The sequence below is a fragment of the Diabrotica virgifera genome, chromosome 6 (assembly GCF_917563875.1).
Source record: "Diabrotica virgifera virgifera chromosome 6, PGI_DIABVI_V3a".
In the NCBI taxonomy this organism is placed as follows: Eukaryota; Metazoa; Arthropoda; class Insecta; order Coleoptera; family Chrysomelidae; genus Diabrotica; species Diabrotica virgifera.
In genome coordinates, this window is record NC_065448.1 from 165,661,917 (window position 1) to 165,681,408 (window position 19,492).

At 34.5% G+C, this 19,492-nt stretch overlaps 1 protein-coding gene across 2 annotated transcripts in view; it reads right to left on the minus strand.

The window, feature by feature from the left end:
- Positions 1 to 11,139, minus strand: part of LOC114334800 (translation initiation factor eIF-2B subunit epsilon) — a 103,739-nt gene extending 92,600 nt beyond the window's left edge. For both annotated transcript variants that reach the window (XM_050654311.1, XM_050654312.1), the window contains exon 1: positions 10,605 to 11,139. In XM_050654311.1, coding sequence (XP_050510268.1) covers positions 10,605 to 10,715 — 111 coding nt within the window. In that variant the 5' untranslated portion in view covers positions 10,716 to 11,139. The remainder of the gene's footprint in view (positions 1 to 10,604) is intronic.
- Between the last annotated feature and the right edge of the window lie 8,353 nt (positions 11,140 to 19,492).

Below are 19,492 nucleotides of genomic sequence, written 5' to 3' on the forward strand. Positions count from 1 at the left end.
TATAGACTTTTTAAATTCTTCTGTGAAACAAATCAAAGTTGCTTCTGAAACAAATTTCTAGTATACAAAAGTTGTCGTAAAATTTTATTTAGATGTATTTATTTGTATTTAGATGTATTTATTTGTATTTTGATGTAATTATTTGTCTAGACGTATTTGTAGTGTGTTTTTTTACATGTTCTATTCTGTTTAGGTTTAGTACTTAATATAGGAATGAGTTTTTAGCAGTAGTAAGCACTCTTTTAATGTAATAACAATTATTTTGTGTATTAAAGGAGGTTAAATAAATAAATAAATAAATAAATAAATAACTCAAAAAGTAAGTATTTTGGCGAAAACACTATTCTTAGAAAGAATATAGCTTATAAAAAATTGAAAAAAAGGGTGTATACATAAGGTCTGTCGACCCAGAAGAAGCAGAGTTGCAGCTAATGAAAAGTAGGTTCTTCTTCGTCAAATTTCAAATCGAATATTTTAATGTGCAATAACCCAAAAACTGAGCACTTTTCGGGGAAAATTCATTTTAACTTTTTTAAAGTGTTTAAAAAAAGGTTTATTTTTCTTTAAAAAAAAACTTGTAACATTAAAAGTAAGTGAGTTACGCTCAAAATATTGTTGGTCCCTTTTATTTTTTGGTAAAAAAATCGCGAAAATCACCCCCTAATTAGCATCACAAATAAATTTTATTATTACCACTTCACAAGTTACTTTTTCTATGTATTATTTATATGATCTGTAAGTTTCATCGGTTCAAAGTGCCTATTTTTGAAAAAGCTGTAGTTAAAATGGCCTGAACGAGTAACTAATCACGAGTTTGGCCAAATTTTGAACAGCTATAGCATAACCAATTTTTGTCTAACAAGAAAACAAAAAATCAGAAATATTCAGAAAAGCAAAACGTACATTTTATCACTCTTTTAGATTTTTGGTATTACTAATAATTTTTAAGTTATTTCAACAAACAATTCCATTTTTTTTTTCAAAATAAAAAAAATGTTTTATTTTAAACCCAATTTTTTTTTAACCTGAGCACTTTGAACCCATGAAACTTTTAGATAATATAAACAATACATAAATAAAGTAACTTGTGAAGTAGTAACGATTAATTTTATTTGAGAAGCTAATTACGGGGTGATTTTCGCCATTTTTATACCAAAAAATAAAAGGCACCAACAATATTTTAAGCGTAACTCGCCTACTTTTAATGTTAGAAGTTTTTTTAAAAAACAAAAATAAACCTTTTTCTAAACACTTTAAAAAAGTTGTAATTAATTTTTCCCAAAAAGTGCTCCGTTTTTTGGTTATTTCACATTGAAATATTCGATTTGGAATTTGAAGAAGAAGAACCTACTTTTCATTAGCTACAACTCTGCTTCTGCTGGATCAACATACCTCATGTATACATCATTTTTTTAAGAATATTTTTTTCGCTAAAATACTTACTTTCTGAGTTATCTCCGAAAAACCGTCCAAAAACATGTTTTTTTTTTTGTTAAAAATGAACATATTCACTCTCAAATAACTCGAAAAGTATTGACTTAGGAAAAAACTCTATAGAACAAAAGTTGGTTAGAATTGGTCATTTTATCCAATTCCGGACTTATTTTGACTATATTTTCCGGACTATATTTTTTCACCTCCTAGAAAATATTTTTCACCCCGTATTTTCCAATTTTTGTAAAATGGAGGGGATGTAGAATTGTAAACTTTTTCTTATATAATAACAGGCAATATCAACTACCTATTCCCAAATTTTAATCCTTCCTTTATTTTTTTGGAGGTTTTCGTAAAATTTTGTGTTCCTTGATTGGGCTATAATATTAACAGTACAACTTGCGCAATTTGAAAAAAGTTTTTTCTACGAGCGTGCAAAAATGTCTACTTTCGCGCACGCATTTTAGTTTAGAAAGTTTCACTTTTCAGCACGTGTCTTACATTTCCGCACGCGTGTTACTTTTCCGCACGCGGTTTTTACTTTTCCGTACGCGTGTTCATTTAGATATGTTAATATGACCTTAAAGTAATTAGAATACATGCAATAAACTAATATTTAGATATTATTTACTAATTTATTTCAAATATATCTTATTGTGTTCCTGTTTTAATGAAATTAACGCGACAATTCGATGAAATAAAATTATTTTGACATAATATTCGAAAGTCAAATCGGTAGACAATAACAGTCGTTTTGAATCATCATCATGGAAACCAAGATCGTCGTCATGCTAACTAATTATATTGAAAGTTTGGTTTTGACAACCTTGTCAAAGAATTAATTTGTGTATGTATTTTCATATCAATTAAATTAATTGATTAAGATTTGGTAATTTTTTAAAGACTCTTAGAAAAAATATTGTTCCTAACTCTTGCAGAAAGTCTCTTTTTCTACAACCACTATTCAAAGTGCACTTTTCTGCACGGTTTTATGTTAGCAAACTTGATATTTTCTCACAGTATAAGATATTTGACATTAGGCTACGGCTCCACGGGCTGGAAATTAACGCTAGCAGTAGCCGCAAAACGAACTTAAGGTTCCACGGAACGGAATAGGAATAGCCGAACTGAACCGACTACGCACAAGTCCTGTAGTCGGTACAGTTCGGCTATTCCTATTCCGTTCTGCGGAACCTTAAGTTCGTTTTGCGGCTACTGCTAGCGTCAATTTCCAGCCCGTGGAGCTGTAGCCTTAGTGTGCAGAAAAGTGACGTTTCTGTGCCGCAAAGTGACGTTTCTGTGCCGCAAAGTGACGTTTCTGTGCCGCAAAGTGACGTTTCTGTGCCGCAAAGTTCTTTTCTGCACAGTTGACTAGCTCATTCTGAGTAACGTTATATTCTGTTTACATCCGTGGTTAAACTTTAGACAAATATATAACCTATAAGACAATTATTATATTTAACTATAGCATAGAAACTAAATTATGGATGTTACAACTGTTTTATTTTACAATTTTATTCTTATTAAACATTTTATAATTATCAAATAACCAATAAGGATTTAGCAACCTGTGCAAGAGACGTCGAATGAAGTAGGTTTTGTGTAAATCCGTGACTGCATAAATATAATGTCAATAATGTGTAATAATTGTTTAAATTTAAACAAATTAAGGCAGTGCATTAATTTTTTAACTGATTTCTGTGCAATTTATTTAGGTATAAGGAATTTAAATTGATTAGTAGGTATTAATTAAATACAGTTTAAAATTTATCACATAGGTACCTATTATAATTAATCGTCGTTTGGAAATTGTGATTTTTATTTTTAGGAAAAACTGTGCTTGTAGAAAAAGTATAGTGTGAAACACGTGCAGAAAGGTAATTTCTCACTCGTTTGAATTGCGGCACTCGCTTGCGCTCGTACCGCAACTTTTCAAACTCGTGAGAAATTAGTACCTTTCTGCACTTGTTGCACAATATACTATTTCCGCACTCGACTGCTACTATTTCCGCACTTAACACTTTGCTTGCTGGTCACGCCCCTCTGTGTAATTGACAACCATATACCACATGTTGATTGAGTAGCAATCTGATTCTCGAAGCGTGAACATGTACCGTCATTCAAAGCGCTAGAGAACTTCCTTATCGTAAAACTACCTAATTAACTAGTAATTATCCTACCAGCATCAAAAAATTGTTAAAGTGAAAAGTAACAAAAACTAAGTGATTAGTGAAACAAACAAAAGAAAAATGTTTCCCTCGGGGAACTTATTAGGATTTGATAATAATGGCCAACCAATTTATCAACAAATGAATACTATACAGGATGTCCCAACAATAAATAACCAGAACCAGTCAAATCAAACAGCAGTAAAACCGCAAGTACCATTTCAAACACCATCTAACCAGATAACAAATCAAATGTCATGCCTAAAACAAATACCTATTCCAACCCAAATAGCTATACCAAACCAAGAACAATTTCCTAGTCAATCAAGTCACAATACACAACATTATCCACAAACCCTCAATGCTAACTCTCATCATCACAAAATACCAATAACTACACGGATAGCGATAGCGACATAGAACTTAACGAAACAGAAAACGAAAATAAACATCCTTGGCAAGAAGTTGGCAATAAGAGAAAAAAGGTGAAAAAACAAACAACTTCAGAAATTCCCAACCAAATCCAAACATAAAACAGATTTGATTCCCTCTCAAAAGAAAATCTAGATGAACAAACAGACAATTTATCAAATACAGAAAACACAAATATCACCAAAAAAGATTCCTCACCGCCACCAATCTATATTTATGGAGTTACTGACTATAGTGCTATGATAGCAAACCTTTCAAATGCAACTGCGGCAGGAACCTATTACACCTAAACCATTTCAAATAATACAGTAAAAATTAACACTACAAACTCAGACACCTACAGGACACTCAACTTAAAGTTCGCAACATAATTAATGTTAGACATAAAGTTACCAAAGAACCATTGCCCTTATTCTTTGTCGATATAGAGCCAAATAAAAGCAACAAAAACATATTTAACGTGCAAGTCCTACGAAACTGCATAATAACAGTAGAACCATCGAGAATAAAAAATACAATAGTACAATGCACAAGGTGTCAAAAATACGGGCACTCAAAAAGTTACTGCCTGAGGCCATTCGCCTGTGTTAAATGCGGTGGATCACATGACACAAAAACCTGCAAAAAAGCACGCGACACACCAGCAACATGTGCCTTATTTAATGGCAATCATCCAGCAAACTATAAAGGATGTGCTATATATAAAGACCTAGTAAATTCGAAAAACAAAAATATAACAAGCAGCATTCCTATACCTAGAGTTGCAAGCCTAAATAATAATAACACTAATGCTCACAGCTAAACATTTGCACCATACTGTCGGTGGAAAATAGTGTCGCGCACGCGTGATTAGCAATTAAAAACAAAGGAGTTTTGAATATTGTATTGCAAAAAACTCTTCGGGATTTCATCAATCGATGTTAAAAGAATATCTACCTACCTTGGCAACATTTAAATTTTAAGTTTTTCACATAGTTTTTGAAGGTTAAAAATGGCCGATTTCGCAATTTTTCAATTTTTAATCGCTTATATGTCAAAAGCTATCAATTTTAGAGAAAAGTCACTAAAGACCTTTTCTGTTTGAAATGATCCAAAAAACCTAAAAAAAACTTTGTTCCACGCAAAAAAAAATAATTTTAGGAAAAAAACAAAAAAAAACGTTTAAAAAAATTTTGACCCACTTTTGGTCCTGGCAACATGCAAATTTGTTAAAAGGGGTCCTTTTTGAGTAAGATTGTGCAAAAAATCCGAATCGGAATATTTTTCCTAGCGGATGCGCAGTGGCTTTCTGGACTAACAAAGAAATTCAAAAAGCCGGTAGTAATGAAATCACCAATTAGGAAAAATGATGGAACCTGGGCTCAATCAGATATAGAAAAATCCAACAGATTTGCAGAACATCTATCAACCGTCTTCTCAACCCCACAGGCCAACGATATTAATGACGAGAAAATTAGAGACTTCCTCAATGCACCCTGTCAGCTATCATTACCACTAAAATACTTCTCACCAAACGAAGTCCTTAACGAAATCAACCTGCTTAACCCTCATAAAGCTCCAGGATTTGACCTTATAACTGGCGAAATCTTAAAAAAACTCCCAAGAAAAGGTGTCGTCTTAATAACCATTATTTTTAATAGCCTCCTGAGACTATGCTATTTTCCAGTGCAATGGAAGTATGCACAAATTATAACGAAACCTAAACCTGGTAAGCCTCTAACTGAAGCCAGTTCGTACAGACCAATAAGTCTCCTTCCGACTTCATCAAAAGTCTTGGAAAGGTTAATCCTTAACAGAATAGAAACAATAATACCTATAGAAAACCTTATCCCAGATCATCAGCTTGGTTTTCGCTCAAATCACTCAACCATACAACAGTGCCATAGATTAGTCAATAAAATAAAAGAGAGCCTAGAAGGGAAACAAATCTGTCTATCAGCATTCCTTGATATACAGCAAGCATTTGATAGAGTGTGGCACGAGGGTCTTCTCTTTAAAATAAAAACTCAGCTAACTGACCAAATCTACCTCCTCCTTAAATCATACTTGTCCGACAGATACTTCCAAGTTAAATACGAAGGTACTCTATCCAACTACCACCAAATAAAATCCGGAGTACCTCAAGGCAGTATACTTGGCCCGTTCCTTTACCAAATCTTCACTGCTGATATTCCTATTAGCGAAAATAAGCTAATGGCAACATTTGCGGATGACACTGGTATACTAGCATCAGACATCAACGAAATATTAGCATTTAACAAATTGCAAAATCATCTCAATGAACTAGAAGACTGGCTTAAATGCTGGAAAATAAACGTCAACACAAACAAGTCTTGTCAAGTAAATTTCACAAATCGAAGAATTAGATGTCCACAACTACACCTAATAATTCACCTCTACCAATATAAATAGAAGTAAAGTACCTGGGCCTTCATCTATACGAAAAACTTACTTGGAAATCACATATTGCAGCCAAACGACGACACCTCGACCTAAAAGTTAAAAATATGAGCTGGCTAATCAACAGAAGATCGCAACTTTCATTAGAAAACAAACTGCCATCTATAAAACAATACTCAAACCAGTGTGGATATACGGAATCGAGCTGTGGGGCTGTAGCAAACCATCCAACACCAAAATACTACAGACATTCCAGTCAAAAACTATTCTTATGTTAGCTAAAGCCCCATGCTGTGTCAAACCAAAACCTTCATGCAGAACTCAACATCCCCTTCATCAATGATGTGATTGCTGACCACTCCAGAAGATACATGAATCGCAGCGCAGACCACCCAAACCATCTCACAGACGAATTATTCAACCCCCCACTGGTTGACAGATGACTGAAAAGACTTTAGCCAGAAGACCTAGCTACTAGGTAAATTCCAGAGAGACCTCAATGGATGACACCTGCCACAAGCCAAGAACATTTTTTTTATACACTGCCTTTTTACAATCTACTCTAAACACAAAGTAATAAGTAAATAGTCTGAAAGTAAATTAAGGTGAGTTAGGTACCATCCAGTGACGGTTCTCTAAGTATTATTGTTTATTGTGGTAGGTCGTCTGGCCATATTCTCTTTAGTCTTCTGTCAGCAAGTGGTTGGGTGAATAAATTATTTATCAATTCGTTGGTGTGGCCAGTGGTGCGATTTTTATATTTTACTGAACGATTTTTTATTAAGTCTTTGATTAGTGGGATGTCCAGATCATTGTGGAGTGTCTGGTTGGATACATACCATGGAGCTTTACTTATCATACGGAGAATTTTGGATTGGAATGTTTGGAGTATCTTCGTATTTGAAGGTTTACTGCAGCCCCATAGTTCTATTCCGTAAGACCAAACTGGTATAAGTATAGCTTTGTACAGAAGCAGTTTATTTTCAAGAGATAACTGAGACTTCTTGTTAAATAGCCAGTTCATATTTTTTAGTTTAAGATTTAATTGTTTACGTTTAATTTTAATGTGCGTTTTCCATATGAGTTTTTCATCCAGATGCAATCCCAAGTATTTGACAACTGGCTTGATGGGAATCGGAGTATTATTTATAGAAACTTGAGGACATGTAGATTTTCTGGTTGTAAAAGTAATTTGTACTGATTTGCTGGCATTAACATTTATTTTCCATCGCTCGAGCCAGTTTTGTAATTGGTCTAAATCAGCGGTTCTCAACCTTTTTGAGTGATGTACCACCTACAGTTATTTTTATTATTTTTGGTACCACCTATATTTTTAAATTGTATTATCAATACTTACTAAGTACTACTATTTTAATTTTTTCTGTGTTTTGTGTACCACCGCCAATAATGATACGTACCACCAGTGGTACATGTACCACAGGTTGAGAACCTCTGGTCTAAATAATTTTGAACTTTTTGTGATGCTACATTAGGGTCGACATCCACTGCTAAGATTCCCGTATCATCGGCAAAAGTAGCTAAGAAGGTATCATTTCTGGTTGGAACATCGGCTGTAAATATCAGATATAGAAATGGGCTGAGACCGCTACCCTGTGGTACGCCAGATTGGATGATGTGGTTTCAATTTTGACTTGGAAATATCGGTCAGTAAGATATGATTTTAGAATAAAGTATAGTTGGTCGGTTAGGTGTAATTTCAGTTTATAGAGGAGACCTTGATGCCATACCCTATCAAATGCCTGTTGTATATCGAGAAACACTCCAGCGCAAAACTTTTTCTCTTCAAGAGTTGTTTTAATTATATTTACTATTCTGTGGCATTGTTGTATGGTTGAGTGTTCACGTCTAAATCCGAATTGGTGTTGTGGTATAATTTCGTTTATGGGGACAACAAGCCAAGAACATACATCATATTTATTTATTACTGTATTGAAGTAGATTGTAAATTAGCAATAAATAAATAAATAAAAAAAACATGTTGATCATGCCGCTGCGTGCGACCACATGAGAAATATTCTGTTTTAAGTAAATTATTTCAACAAGTTCAGACAAGTACTCTTCTAATATATGCTTGGTAATAAACATGTTAAGTTGGTATAACCCTTTCAGGCCTGAATTTTTTTTGAGTTAAAATGAAGTTTCCCTTTGAATAAATACGATATACAATATCTAAAAAGGTGTAAAAAATGCAGAAAAAAATTCATTGTTTGAATCTTTCACAAATGACATGTCACGTTCGTGCGCTCTGGGCTTATGTTCTATGAATACAGGATCGTAAGTGTATGAAAAAATTCATTTTTATTAAACGTAAAACACCATTAGGGCCAAATAAAAATTATTTTTATAATTGATTAATATGCTATTACATACTAACTAAAATAAAACAAAAATTTTTTGCTGAAATGTCATGTTTTTCCATTGCCTCTTTGCTGAAGAAGAGCTCGTTGAAGGAACAGGTCCTTCATCCAATACAGGTTCTTCATCTAATACAGTTTCTTCAATATCCTTGTCATCGGTGTTATTTTTAAACATTTGAATGTCAAAAGCAACATCATTTTCGCCATCTAAATCTTCTATCTCGGACTAGTTACCATCATTTAACACCTCTAGAGCCAAATCGTGGGTGAGAGGCACACCTGTAATAATTAGAAAAACTACTTTTATCATTAAAATATAGAAAAATTAATAAAAAGTCAAACCAATAAATATTTAGTATTTTAATTTCCTGCTATTGAAAATTGAATGTGTGATGGCAACTCACTATCGTGATCTTCAAACATTACGGGACAAGATCTCTACAAACAAACCAATAATTTCTTAAATCTTGTTGATTATCTTGAAGTTGAAACTTTATCTATACCACAAACCCGTTACAATAACATAAACACTTATAAAAAACAAGATATCTTTTACTTACCTTTACCGGTTTTGTCGTCAAAATACACAGCCTTCTTTATAGGGTATTCTATTGCAAACTAAGCATGAATTCGTTAAATAATTTCAGTTACTCTGATAATACACGATAGACACAACATATTGATATCATCTTTCCTAGTAAAAATATGTTTATTTTGATATTGATAGTCACGTGAGCTCACAATCGTATCAGCCGGTCACGAAAGGGATATTTGACCAACTTGTTTTACTACCAGACTCCTGATTTCACCATGACTGTTATGATTATATTGCTCTGGAGCTATTTTCTTGTGGTATAATAAAAACTAACCATAATTACAGTTGAAAAATTCTATTTTGAGAGTGGTTTTCAAAGTGGACATCGAAACGTCAAAATGAACATGGTTTAAATTGAAATTGTATTACCCCAGCATACAAACACAGCATAGGTATCAGTGATAACCCATATTGCGCCTGTGGTGGAATGGGAGATCTACAGCACCTCATATTGGAGTGTGGACTGTACAGACAAAATATTAAAGTAATGTATGAAAAGTTAATTGATCTAAATTGTCCTTTACCTGTCAATTTAAACGAAATTCTTTTTCCAAAAAATAAGCAGACGTTACAATGTCTTTACGAATATGTAACGTCCTGTAAATTTAAATTTTAAATAGGCTTAGATAATAAAATTATAAAATTGTAAAAATACCACACAAAATTGAAAAATGTATCCATTAAGATAGTATAACACTCTGTAAATTTAGATAATAAGTAGGCTTAGATATTAACTTAAAATTGATATTGTAATACCATACAAAAAAACACAAATAGTCTGGCTAATTGGCCCTGTCAAAGCCATTAATAAAAAAAAAAAAAATTGAAATTGTGCTTAATTCCCATTAAAGATAATTTTATGAGTACATTTTCTCCTACATTGGAATTAATTAACTTGTTTCTGGTGTGCTGATAACCTAGCAGCTTATTTCCAATTTCTTTGAATCTTCTACTGCCACAATTTCATTTGTTGAATTTATCAGAAAGTTAAGGCTAACATTTTTTATACATACATTAAGACATACAACTTGGGCTTTATTTTTGTTATAAAATCATTCATAAAGGATCATTGCATCATCTTCACTGAAAGTCAGAATTACTTGCTTTAGAAATATTGAGCAGTGTTCTGGATTTTTTACACTGTATATTCTAAATTTACATATATAAAACCAACATATATTGAAATAAAAAACTTACATGAGGGATTGAATTAGATATGGGTATAAATTCATCTGTAAAAGTATCTGCTACCATTATTGCTTGCACAGTTTTTTCTTTCTGCACTATTTCTTTTTTATTACTCATCATTAACTATAAAAAATTCACGTTTTATCATCAAAATTTTAATTCACAATGGTTTTATTCTTTTCTGTTTTTTTTTCTTTTTCGATAGAAAAACAAGTCAGATTTTTAGGTTACCAAAAAAAGGGTTCTTCTTATTCTTCTACATCTTCTTCTTTGTATTGGCTAGGTCCTTGTCTTTGATTGACAATTTAGCCACGAGTAGACTCTTGCCCCAACAATCAGTAGTGTACCCATTGACATATAAGTACCCCAGTATAAAAACAAATACTTTTGTTTTTAAAGACCGCTTTACAGCTTGCAAGAAAACTTGCTGCAATTTCTTGCATGCAAGACTTTCATGCAAGTCTATTGCATGGTCTTTTACAGCTTGCAACCCGGCTTGCATGCAATTTGAAAGTTTTACCCTTAACCTAACTTAAGTGCACTTTACATCAACAATAAATTGAACAATAAATTGACCAAGTTATTCAAGGCCAAATTTGACGTGTTCTCAAAGAACAATTTGACATCCATATTTGTTCGTTATTAACTTGACCATAGAGGTATATTTATTTATTAACATTGACGCCAATAAATTCGTGAATTTCTTGAAAGCAAAATTTTCTTGTCCTCAAAAAAATTGAAGGAACTTGGAATAAATGTTGTAAAAATGTCAATATTTTCAGTAGTACCAATGCAACGATTTTTTTATTAGAAGCTTTTGAATGTCGTTTGTTTCTTTGTTTGAGTAAAGTGTTTGATTTGAAACAGAATAGAATAGAACAGATTAATAAAATAAATAAAATAGAGAGATAGATTAGAATAGATATATAGTATAAAATAAACTGAAATAGAATAGAGTAGAATATAATAGAATAGATGTAATATATATGTAGATACTTACTAATAAAGTATTTGATTTAAAACAGAATAGAGTAGAATGTAACAGATTAAATGAAATATATAGATAGATTAGAATAGATATATAGTATAGAATAAAGTAAAATATAATATAATAGGTGAAATGATTGTGAAAAGCAATAGTTTTAAGTACCTAGGATCGGTATTACAGAGTAATGGAGAAATAGATGGAGATGCATGCAGTAGAATTAGGGCTGGATGGATGAAGTGGAAAGAAGCGAGTGGTGTGTTGTGACAGAAAAATTCCAATGAAGCTGAAGGGAAAATTCTATAAAACAGCCACAAGACCGGCTATGATACGCGGAACTGAATGTTGGGCAGTGAAAAAGAAAGCGGAACAATGAATGCATGTGGTGGAAATGAGAATGCTTAGATGGATGAGTGGAGTGACAAAGAAGGATAAAATTAGATATGAGTATATTAGGGGAAGTCTAGGTGTGGCACCAATTGATGCCAAAATGAGAGAGCATAGGTTAAGATGGTTTGGTCATGTTCAACATCGAGACGTTAATCACCCAATACGAAGAATAGCTGAAGTGCAGATTCCTGGAAGGAGTAGGAGAGGAAGACCAAAGAAGACGATAAGGCAGGACATGTTGGTAAAGGGGATTAACATTGATATGACTCAAGATAGAATTGTGTGGAGAAATGCAATTAGGGAAGCCGACACTGCATAGGGATAAGGCAAAGAGAATGATGATGATGATAATAGGTGTAATGTGTAGATACTTATATAGAATAGGTTTGAAATAGAGTAGAATATAATAGAATAAAGATACTATATACCTACATAGATACATCCCTAATAGCACAAGGATGTCCTTCACAGACTTTAGGGAGGTCCGTTTTCGTCCAAGGAACGTCCTATTTTGGTCCAAATGTCGCGCTACCGAATGTCTGTTGGATGTCCACTTAAGGTCCGAAGGGACGTACATTGGACCTTAATCGGACGTCCTAGGGGACGTAAATTGGACCTTAACAGGACGTCCTATTTTGGTCCAAATGCCACGTTGCCAAACGTCCAATGGACGTCCACCTAACGTCCGAGGGGACGTTCAGTGAATGTCAATTGGACCTTCATAGGATGTCCCAGTTTGGTCCAATGTCTTGCTGCCGAACGTCCATCTAACGTCCTGAGAGGACCTCCGGTGGACGTCTAGCATCGATATTTAGACCTGTGGAGAATGTATGGTGGGAAATAAAAAATATATTTTTAAGGAACTTATATTACATCTTATATTAAATTACAATTATTGGATATTACATTACTTACTTACTTAGTCCTAAGCCTTTCTACCTTTAGGTGTAAGGCTGGTGGAGTTGAGTTTGGCATTGTAGTCTCCATGCTTTCCGATCTTGCGCTAGGTTTCTTGCACTTTCCAATGTCAATCCCTTCTTCTCGACTTCTTTCCTGATTTCATCTACCCACATAACTCTTGGTCTCCCTCTTTTGTTTTTCCCCTGCACTCTCGTTTCGAACACTCGTTTTGTTAGCCTCTCGTTCGACATTCTACACACGTGCCCGAACCATCTAAGTTGTCCTTCTACTATTTTTTCATTGATTGGTTCTAGTTTTAGGTTTTGTCTAATTGTTTCGTTTCGTATTTTGTCTGTCCTTTTTCTGTTTGCTATTTTCCTCAGGAACCTCATTTCCATAGCATTGACTCTGGATTTTTGTCTCCCCGTCAATGTCCATGTCTCGCTGCTATACATGATTGTTGGTCTAACTACTGATTTAACGACTGCCGTTTTTACTTTTTCCGGTATCCCTTTTTTCCCAAAAAATGTTGTTTTCATAGTGTTAAATAAGCTTCCTGTTCGTCCCATTCTCTCGTTTATTTCCATGTCTTGTTTACCATTTGATTCGATTATTACTCCTAGGTATTTAAAATATTCCACTTGCTCTAGTTGTTTCCCGTCTAATTCTATTGCGTGTGTCTTCCTCGTATTTGAAATTATCATTGTTTTTGTTTTCTCTGTATTAATTTTCATATTTATGTTTGATAGTTCTTCTTCTAGGATTTCAAGATTGTTCTGTAAGTCTTCTCTGTTTTCTGCTATCAATACCATGTCGTCTGCAAATAGTAGCTCCGATAGTTGAGTCTGTTTCATTTGCCAGTATCCTAATGTTAGTTTTCTCATTCTTCTCTTGGCTTTCTTTATCGCTTCATCCCCCTAATAGCACAAGGACGTCCAATGGACGTCCATTGGACGTCCTTCACGTACTTTAGGGACGTCCATTGGACGTCCGTTTTCGTCCGAGGAACGTCCTTTATACGTCCTATTTTGGTCCAAATGTCGCGCTACCGAACGTCCATTGGACGTCCATCTAAGGTCCGAGGGGACGTATATTGGACCTTAATCGGACGTAAATTGGACCTTAATCGGACGTCCTAGGGGACGTAAATTGGACCTTAATCGGACGTAAATTGTACCTTAACCGGACGTAAATTGGACCTTAATCGGACGTAAATTGGACCTCAATCGGACGTAAATTGGACCTTAATCGGACGTAAATTGGACCTTAATCGGACGTAAATTGGACCTTAATCGGACGTAAATTGGACTTTAATCGGACGTAAATTAGACCTTAATCGGACGTAAATTGGACCTTAATCGGACGTAAATTGGACCTTAATCGGACGTAACTTGGACCTTAATCGGACGTAAATTGGACCTTAATCGGACGTAAGTTGGACCTTAATCGGACGTAAATTGGACCTTAATCGGACGTAAGTTGGACCTTAATCGGACGTAAATTGGACTTTAATCGGACGTAAATTGGACCTTAATCGGACGTAAATGGGACCTTAATTGGACGTAAATTGGACCTTAATCGGACGTAAATCGGACCTTAATCGGACGTCCTAGGGGACGTGAATTGGACCTCTTAACAGGACGTCCAATTTTGGTCCAAATTCCACTTTGCCAAACGTCCAATGGAGGTCCACCTAACGTCCAAGGGGACGTTCGGTGGACGTCAATTGGGCCTTCATAGGGCGTCCCAGTTTGGTCCAATGTCTTGCTGCCGAACATCCATCTAACGTCCTGGGAGGACGTTCGGTGGACGTCTATAGTTGATATTTAGACCTGTGAAGAATGTATTGTGGGAAATAAAAAATATATTTTTTAAGAAACTTATATTACATCTTATATTAAATTACAATTATTGGATATTACATTATTTACATTAAATTACAATACACTTCTCCAAGAAATTAACGCACCACCTTAAATATGGGGTATTTTTGATGTCTCGTATTTCCTAAACCCGTTGTCCCATCTAAGTGATTTTTTTATAATATTATAGCCTAGGCTATAGGTTACCTCCTTAAGCTTGTCATGCACAGGGAGCTATGCTGTAATATATGTATATTATATCATATCGCTCTCTATAGTAATGAGTGAGCCTGCAGACAGGAAACAAATGGTTCCATATGTGCAGGCTCACTCATTACTATAGAGAGCGATGTGATATAATATATACAGAGAGGTCCTAAATTATGGAATAAATTAATTTTCTCTAAAATGGACGACTATAGAGAAAAATCCGGAAACAGGTCGATTTTTGTGTTTAAATTACAACTTTTTGACATATATTTCATACTAGTGATGTCATCCATCTGAGCGTGATGACGTAATCAATGATTTTTTTAAATGGGAATAGGGGTTGTGTGGCACCTCAGTTGAAAGGGTTTTCAATTCTCTATTCAGTAATTTTGAATGTGTACGTTCCAATTAAACTATTACTGAGGTACCATTAGTTAAACAGAATGTTTTTAAAACTTTTTTGCCTCTTTGTATTTTTTTCGATAAGGCACGTTTTATCGAGATCTGGCTTCTTTTTTAATATGGTTCAAAATATACCTAAAAATGTAAAGCATAAATAAGTTTGCATAATATTACCAAGTCTCCATAATGGTACTTAACCATATACAAATATGTGGTGGATTTGACAAATATTCAAAATATTTCGATAAAAATTAACTTTTCGAAAAAGCAATAACAGGCAAAAAAGTTTTTAAAACGTTGTGTTTAAATGGTACTACAATAATAATTAATAATAATAATAATAATAAACCCATATCTCCAAACCGACCACCTCCCATATTATCAATACGTCCCTGAGAGTATGCTTGAGGATGGCAACTACAAGCTATACTGGGACCCCCACTGTGCTCACAGACCAAACAGTGGCGCATAATAGACCAGATCTCGTATTAGTCAATAAATTAACGAGACAAACAACCCTCATTGATGTGGCACACGGAACTAATGGTTCCGTGTGTGCAGGCTCACTCATTACTATAGAGAGCGATGTGATATAATATATATTACAGTATATAGCTCCCCGTGCATGACAAGCTTAAGAGGAAACAGTAGCGAGCAACAGGTAGCGAAAACGCGTTCCAAGATTGCGGCTGTAATTTTGAATATTTTTTTGAGATATTTGGCACACGCATTCGTAATATAATAAAGAATGGCGGTACAGAGCCCAATTTTAAAAATATAATAATATGTGAAAATTACTCTGTAATTAAATACAATATTAAAAAAACGAGCCTGTACCGCCATTAAGAAGAACAAAAAAATACACTTTCTTCAAATAAACTTTTTTATCCAATGCCTAGATGTTGTGTCATTTTGAAACTACTAATGAAATAAAAAAATTTTAGTAGTTCCAAAATGACACAAAATCTAGGCATCGCATAAAAAAGTTTATTTGAAGAAAGTGTATTTTTTGTTCTTCTTAATGGCGGTACAGGCTTGTTTTTTTAATATTGTATTTAATTACAGAGTAATTTCCACATATTAATATATTTTTCAAATTGGGCTCTGTACCGCCATTCTTTATTATATTACGAATACGTGTGCCAAATATCTCGAAAAAATATTCAAAATTACAGCCGCAATCTTGGAACACGTTTTTGCTACCTGTTGATCGCTACTGTATCACCTTAAGGAGGATATTATAAAAAAAATCACCTAGATGGGACAACTGGTTTAGGAAATTCGAGACATCAAAAATGCTCAATTTTTAAGGTGGTGCGTAATGGGCTGTATATTATACATATATTTTCAAATCGACACCTTGCTCATTTGGAGATAATGGACAATTTCTTAAAAAGAAAATATTCTATCTATGTATACTTATTATATAGTGTAATATTATATTATAATATTATAATAATCATTCAACTTTTGTCTAATTTTTTTTCATCCGCCTTCGCTTAGATATTTCAATATTATAAATAGATTATAAAATACTGAGATAAATACCTTTTGCTTACCAGGTACATACCAACCCAATCTGTTTGACAAAAGAACCGTTGGGTAGAGGTAAGTAGTAAGACGAACAAAGGGGCCACCGAGCTAGCGGAAATTTCCTTTAACAATAAATTTTAAATTCAAATCCAAGAAGTTACATTGCAGTAAAAATTCAAGGAAGTCTATACTTTATAGAAAATCAAAAAGATTGGCTAGAATGCAATTATGTACTTATACAGAGTGTTTGGTAAAGAATAGGCCATAGATTAACCTTAGATTTCGGAGGGTAAAATAGGTCGATTTAAGTTAACTTACATTAGTACTAAAGTTGATAATAACCGAAATACAAGGTGTCAAATTTAAACTTTTATTTTATTTATTCTTGAATATTTCCTAACAAGCATGGGATAATATCACGAAATTTGGTAAGCGGGGGTTTTTTGGGACAAGAAATCTAAATTCAACACCAAAAATGATGTATTGCCCAGGAAATAATCAAGAATAAAATAAAAGTTTAAATTTGACACCCTGTATTTCGGTTATTATCATCTTTCGTACTAAAGTAAGTTAGCTTAAATCGACCTAGTTTAAGCTCAGTAATCCAAGGTTAAGCTATGGCCCATTCTTTACCAAACACCCATAAGATTGAAAAATGTATGAAAAATATACCAGAAAGCATAAGAAATATATCAAAGAGCATGAAAAAATATGTAAATGTAATAAAAAACGTAAATAATACCAATGTTTGGATACCAGTTGTCCTGGCTGGTGGTTTTGTCCACCATTCTCGGCGAGTTTGTCCTCTAGGCCATCAGGAATCGATAGGCTATGTCCAGACGGTGGTAGCAGCAGAGTCTGAATGCTTCCTCTTTGGCGTTCACTTACCAAGAAGTGACTGGCTGCAACGTGGAGCTCCAGTAGCTGTCTGGGGTTGATGGCTCCGAAAACTTCTCATCTGATCGAGGAATCAGGAACATAGACTGTTTCGGCACTTCAGAAAATCTCCAGGAGCAGGAATCCTCAGGGTGGTAGATTAAAATGTTGTGCGCCTATGTCAAAGGGGCACATAATAATCCATTGGATGGACTTATGCATTGATGCTCTAAATGGCCCGATGAGGCGGTCGGACTCTGTGTTATGTTGTGAAACAGCGTCTTCATAGTTTTACGTAATATATAGTATATGTATAAGTATATTACACTTTAATTCGTATATAATATAATTTCTTACATTATGAAAATCAGTGGTTAATGAATAAAACTCTACGCGGAGCCCTAACGACGACAACGACTGAGAGATCAACTCTCCAACTTCGAACTGATACTGATATCGGTGGGTGAATCGAAAATCTATCGCCTATCGTTATAGTTTTGTCAACAGAGGAACCAAGTAGTGGGGGTGATTTTCAGACGTCCACAAAAAGTCCGTATTTCGTCCAGTACGGACGTCCAAAGGACGTTCGTATTTATTCCACCATCGGACGTCCGAAGGACGTACATATTTAGTCCACCGTATTCATATTTATTCCACCCGAAGTACGTCTAACGTCGGACGTCCAAAGGACATCCATTTATAGTCCATAGACATTAGGACTAAGACTGGACCTATTTTGAGCACGTATATTCAACTTCAAAAAGATGCTCTTAAGATTCATTTGTAGTACGGATACATTGATAAAAATTATATTTTTGCTTACTAGAATTAATTAGCAAACTTATGTGATCTTGGTAACTAGAATAATAAAACATTGTAACAAATAATTTACAAATAAGATTTTCACACTTTACAAAAAAAAACAAAAACATGTTTAGAATATTAAACTGTGCAATTTTGAATTAAATATAATTATCTTTTCGATGTAAACTATTTTATTAACATAAAATATTTTATTGAATTATTTTGCTATTTTATCCCGTAATTCGTATAATATGTCCAATATAGACGATCAGCAAACGTCCGTATTTCGTCCAGTACGGACGTTCAAAGGACGTTCATATTTATTCCACCCGAAGGACGTCCAACATCGGACGTCCGAAGGACGTACATATTTAGTCCACCGAAGGACGTCCAACGTCGGACGTCCGAAGGACGTACATATTTAGTCCACCGAAGGACGTCCAACGCCGGACGTCCAAAGAACGTCCATTTATAGTCCATGGACGTTAGGACCAAAAATGGACCTATTTTGGACGTCGTGTGCTATTAGGGAAGCGTTCATAAAACGTCCGTATTTCGTCCAGTATATGGACGTCCAAAGGACGTTCATATTTATTCCATCCGAAGGACGTCCAACGTCGGACGTCCAAAGGACGTCCATTTTTATTCCGTCCGAAGGACGTCCAACGTCGGACGTCCAAAGGACGTCCATATTTATTCCTTCCGAAGGACGTCCAAAGTCGGACGTCCAAAGGACGTCCATTTTTATTCCGTCCGAAGGACGTCCAAAGTCGGACGTCCAAAGGACGTCCATATTTATTCCTTCCGAAGGACGTCCAACGTGGGACGTCCAAAGGACGTCCATTTATAGTCCATGGACGTTAGGACCAAAAATGGACCTATTTTGGACGTCCATTGGACGTCGTGTGCTATTAGGGCCAGTACCACTGAGAATA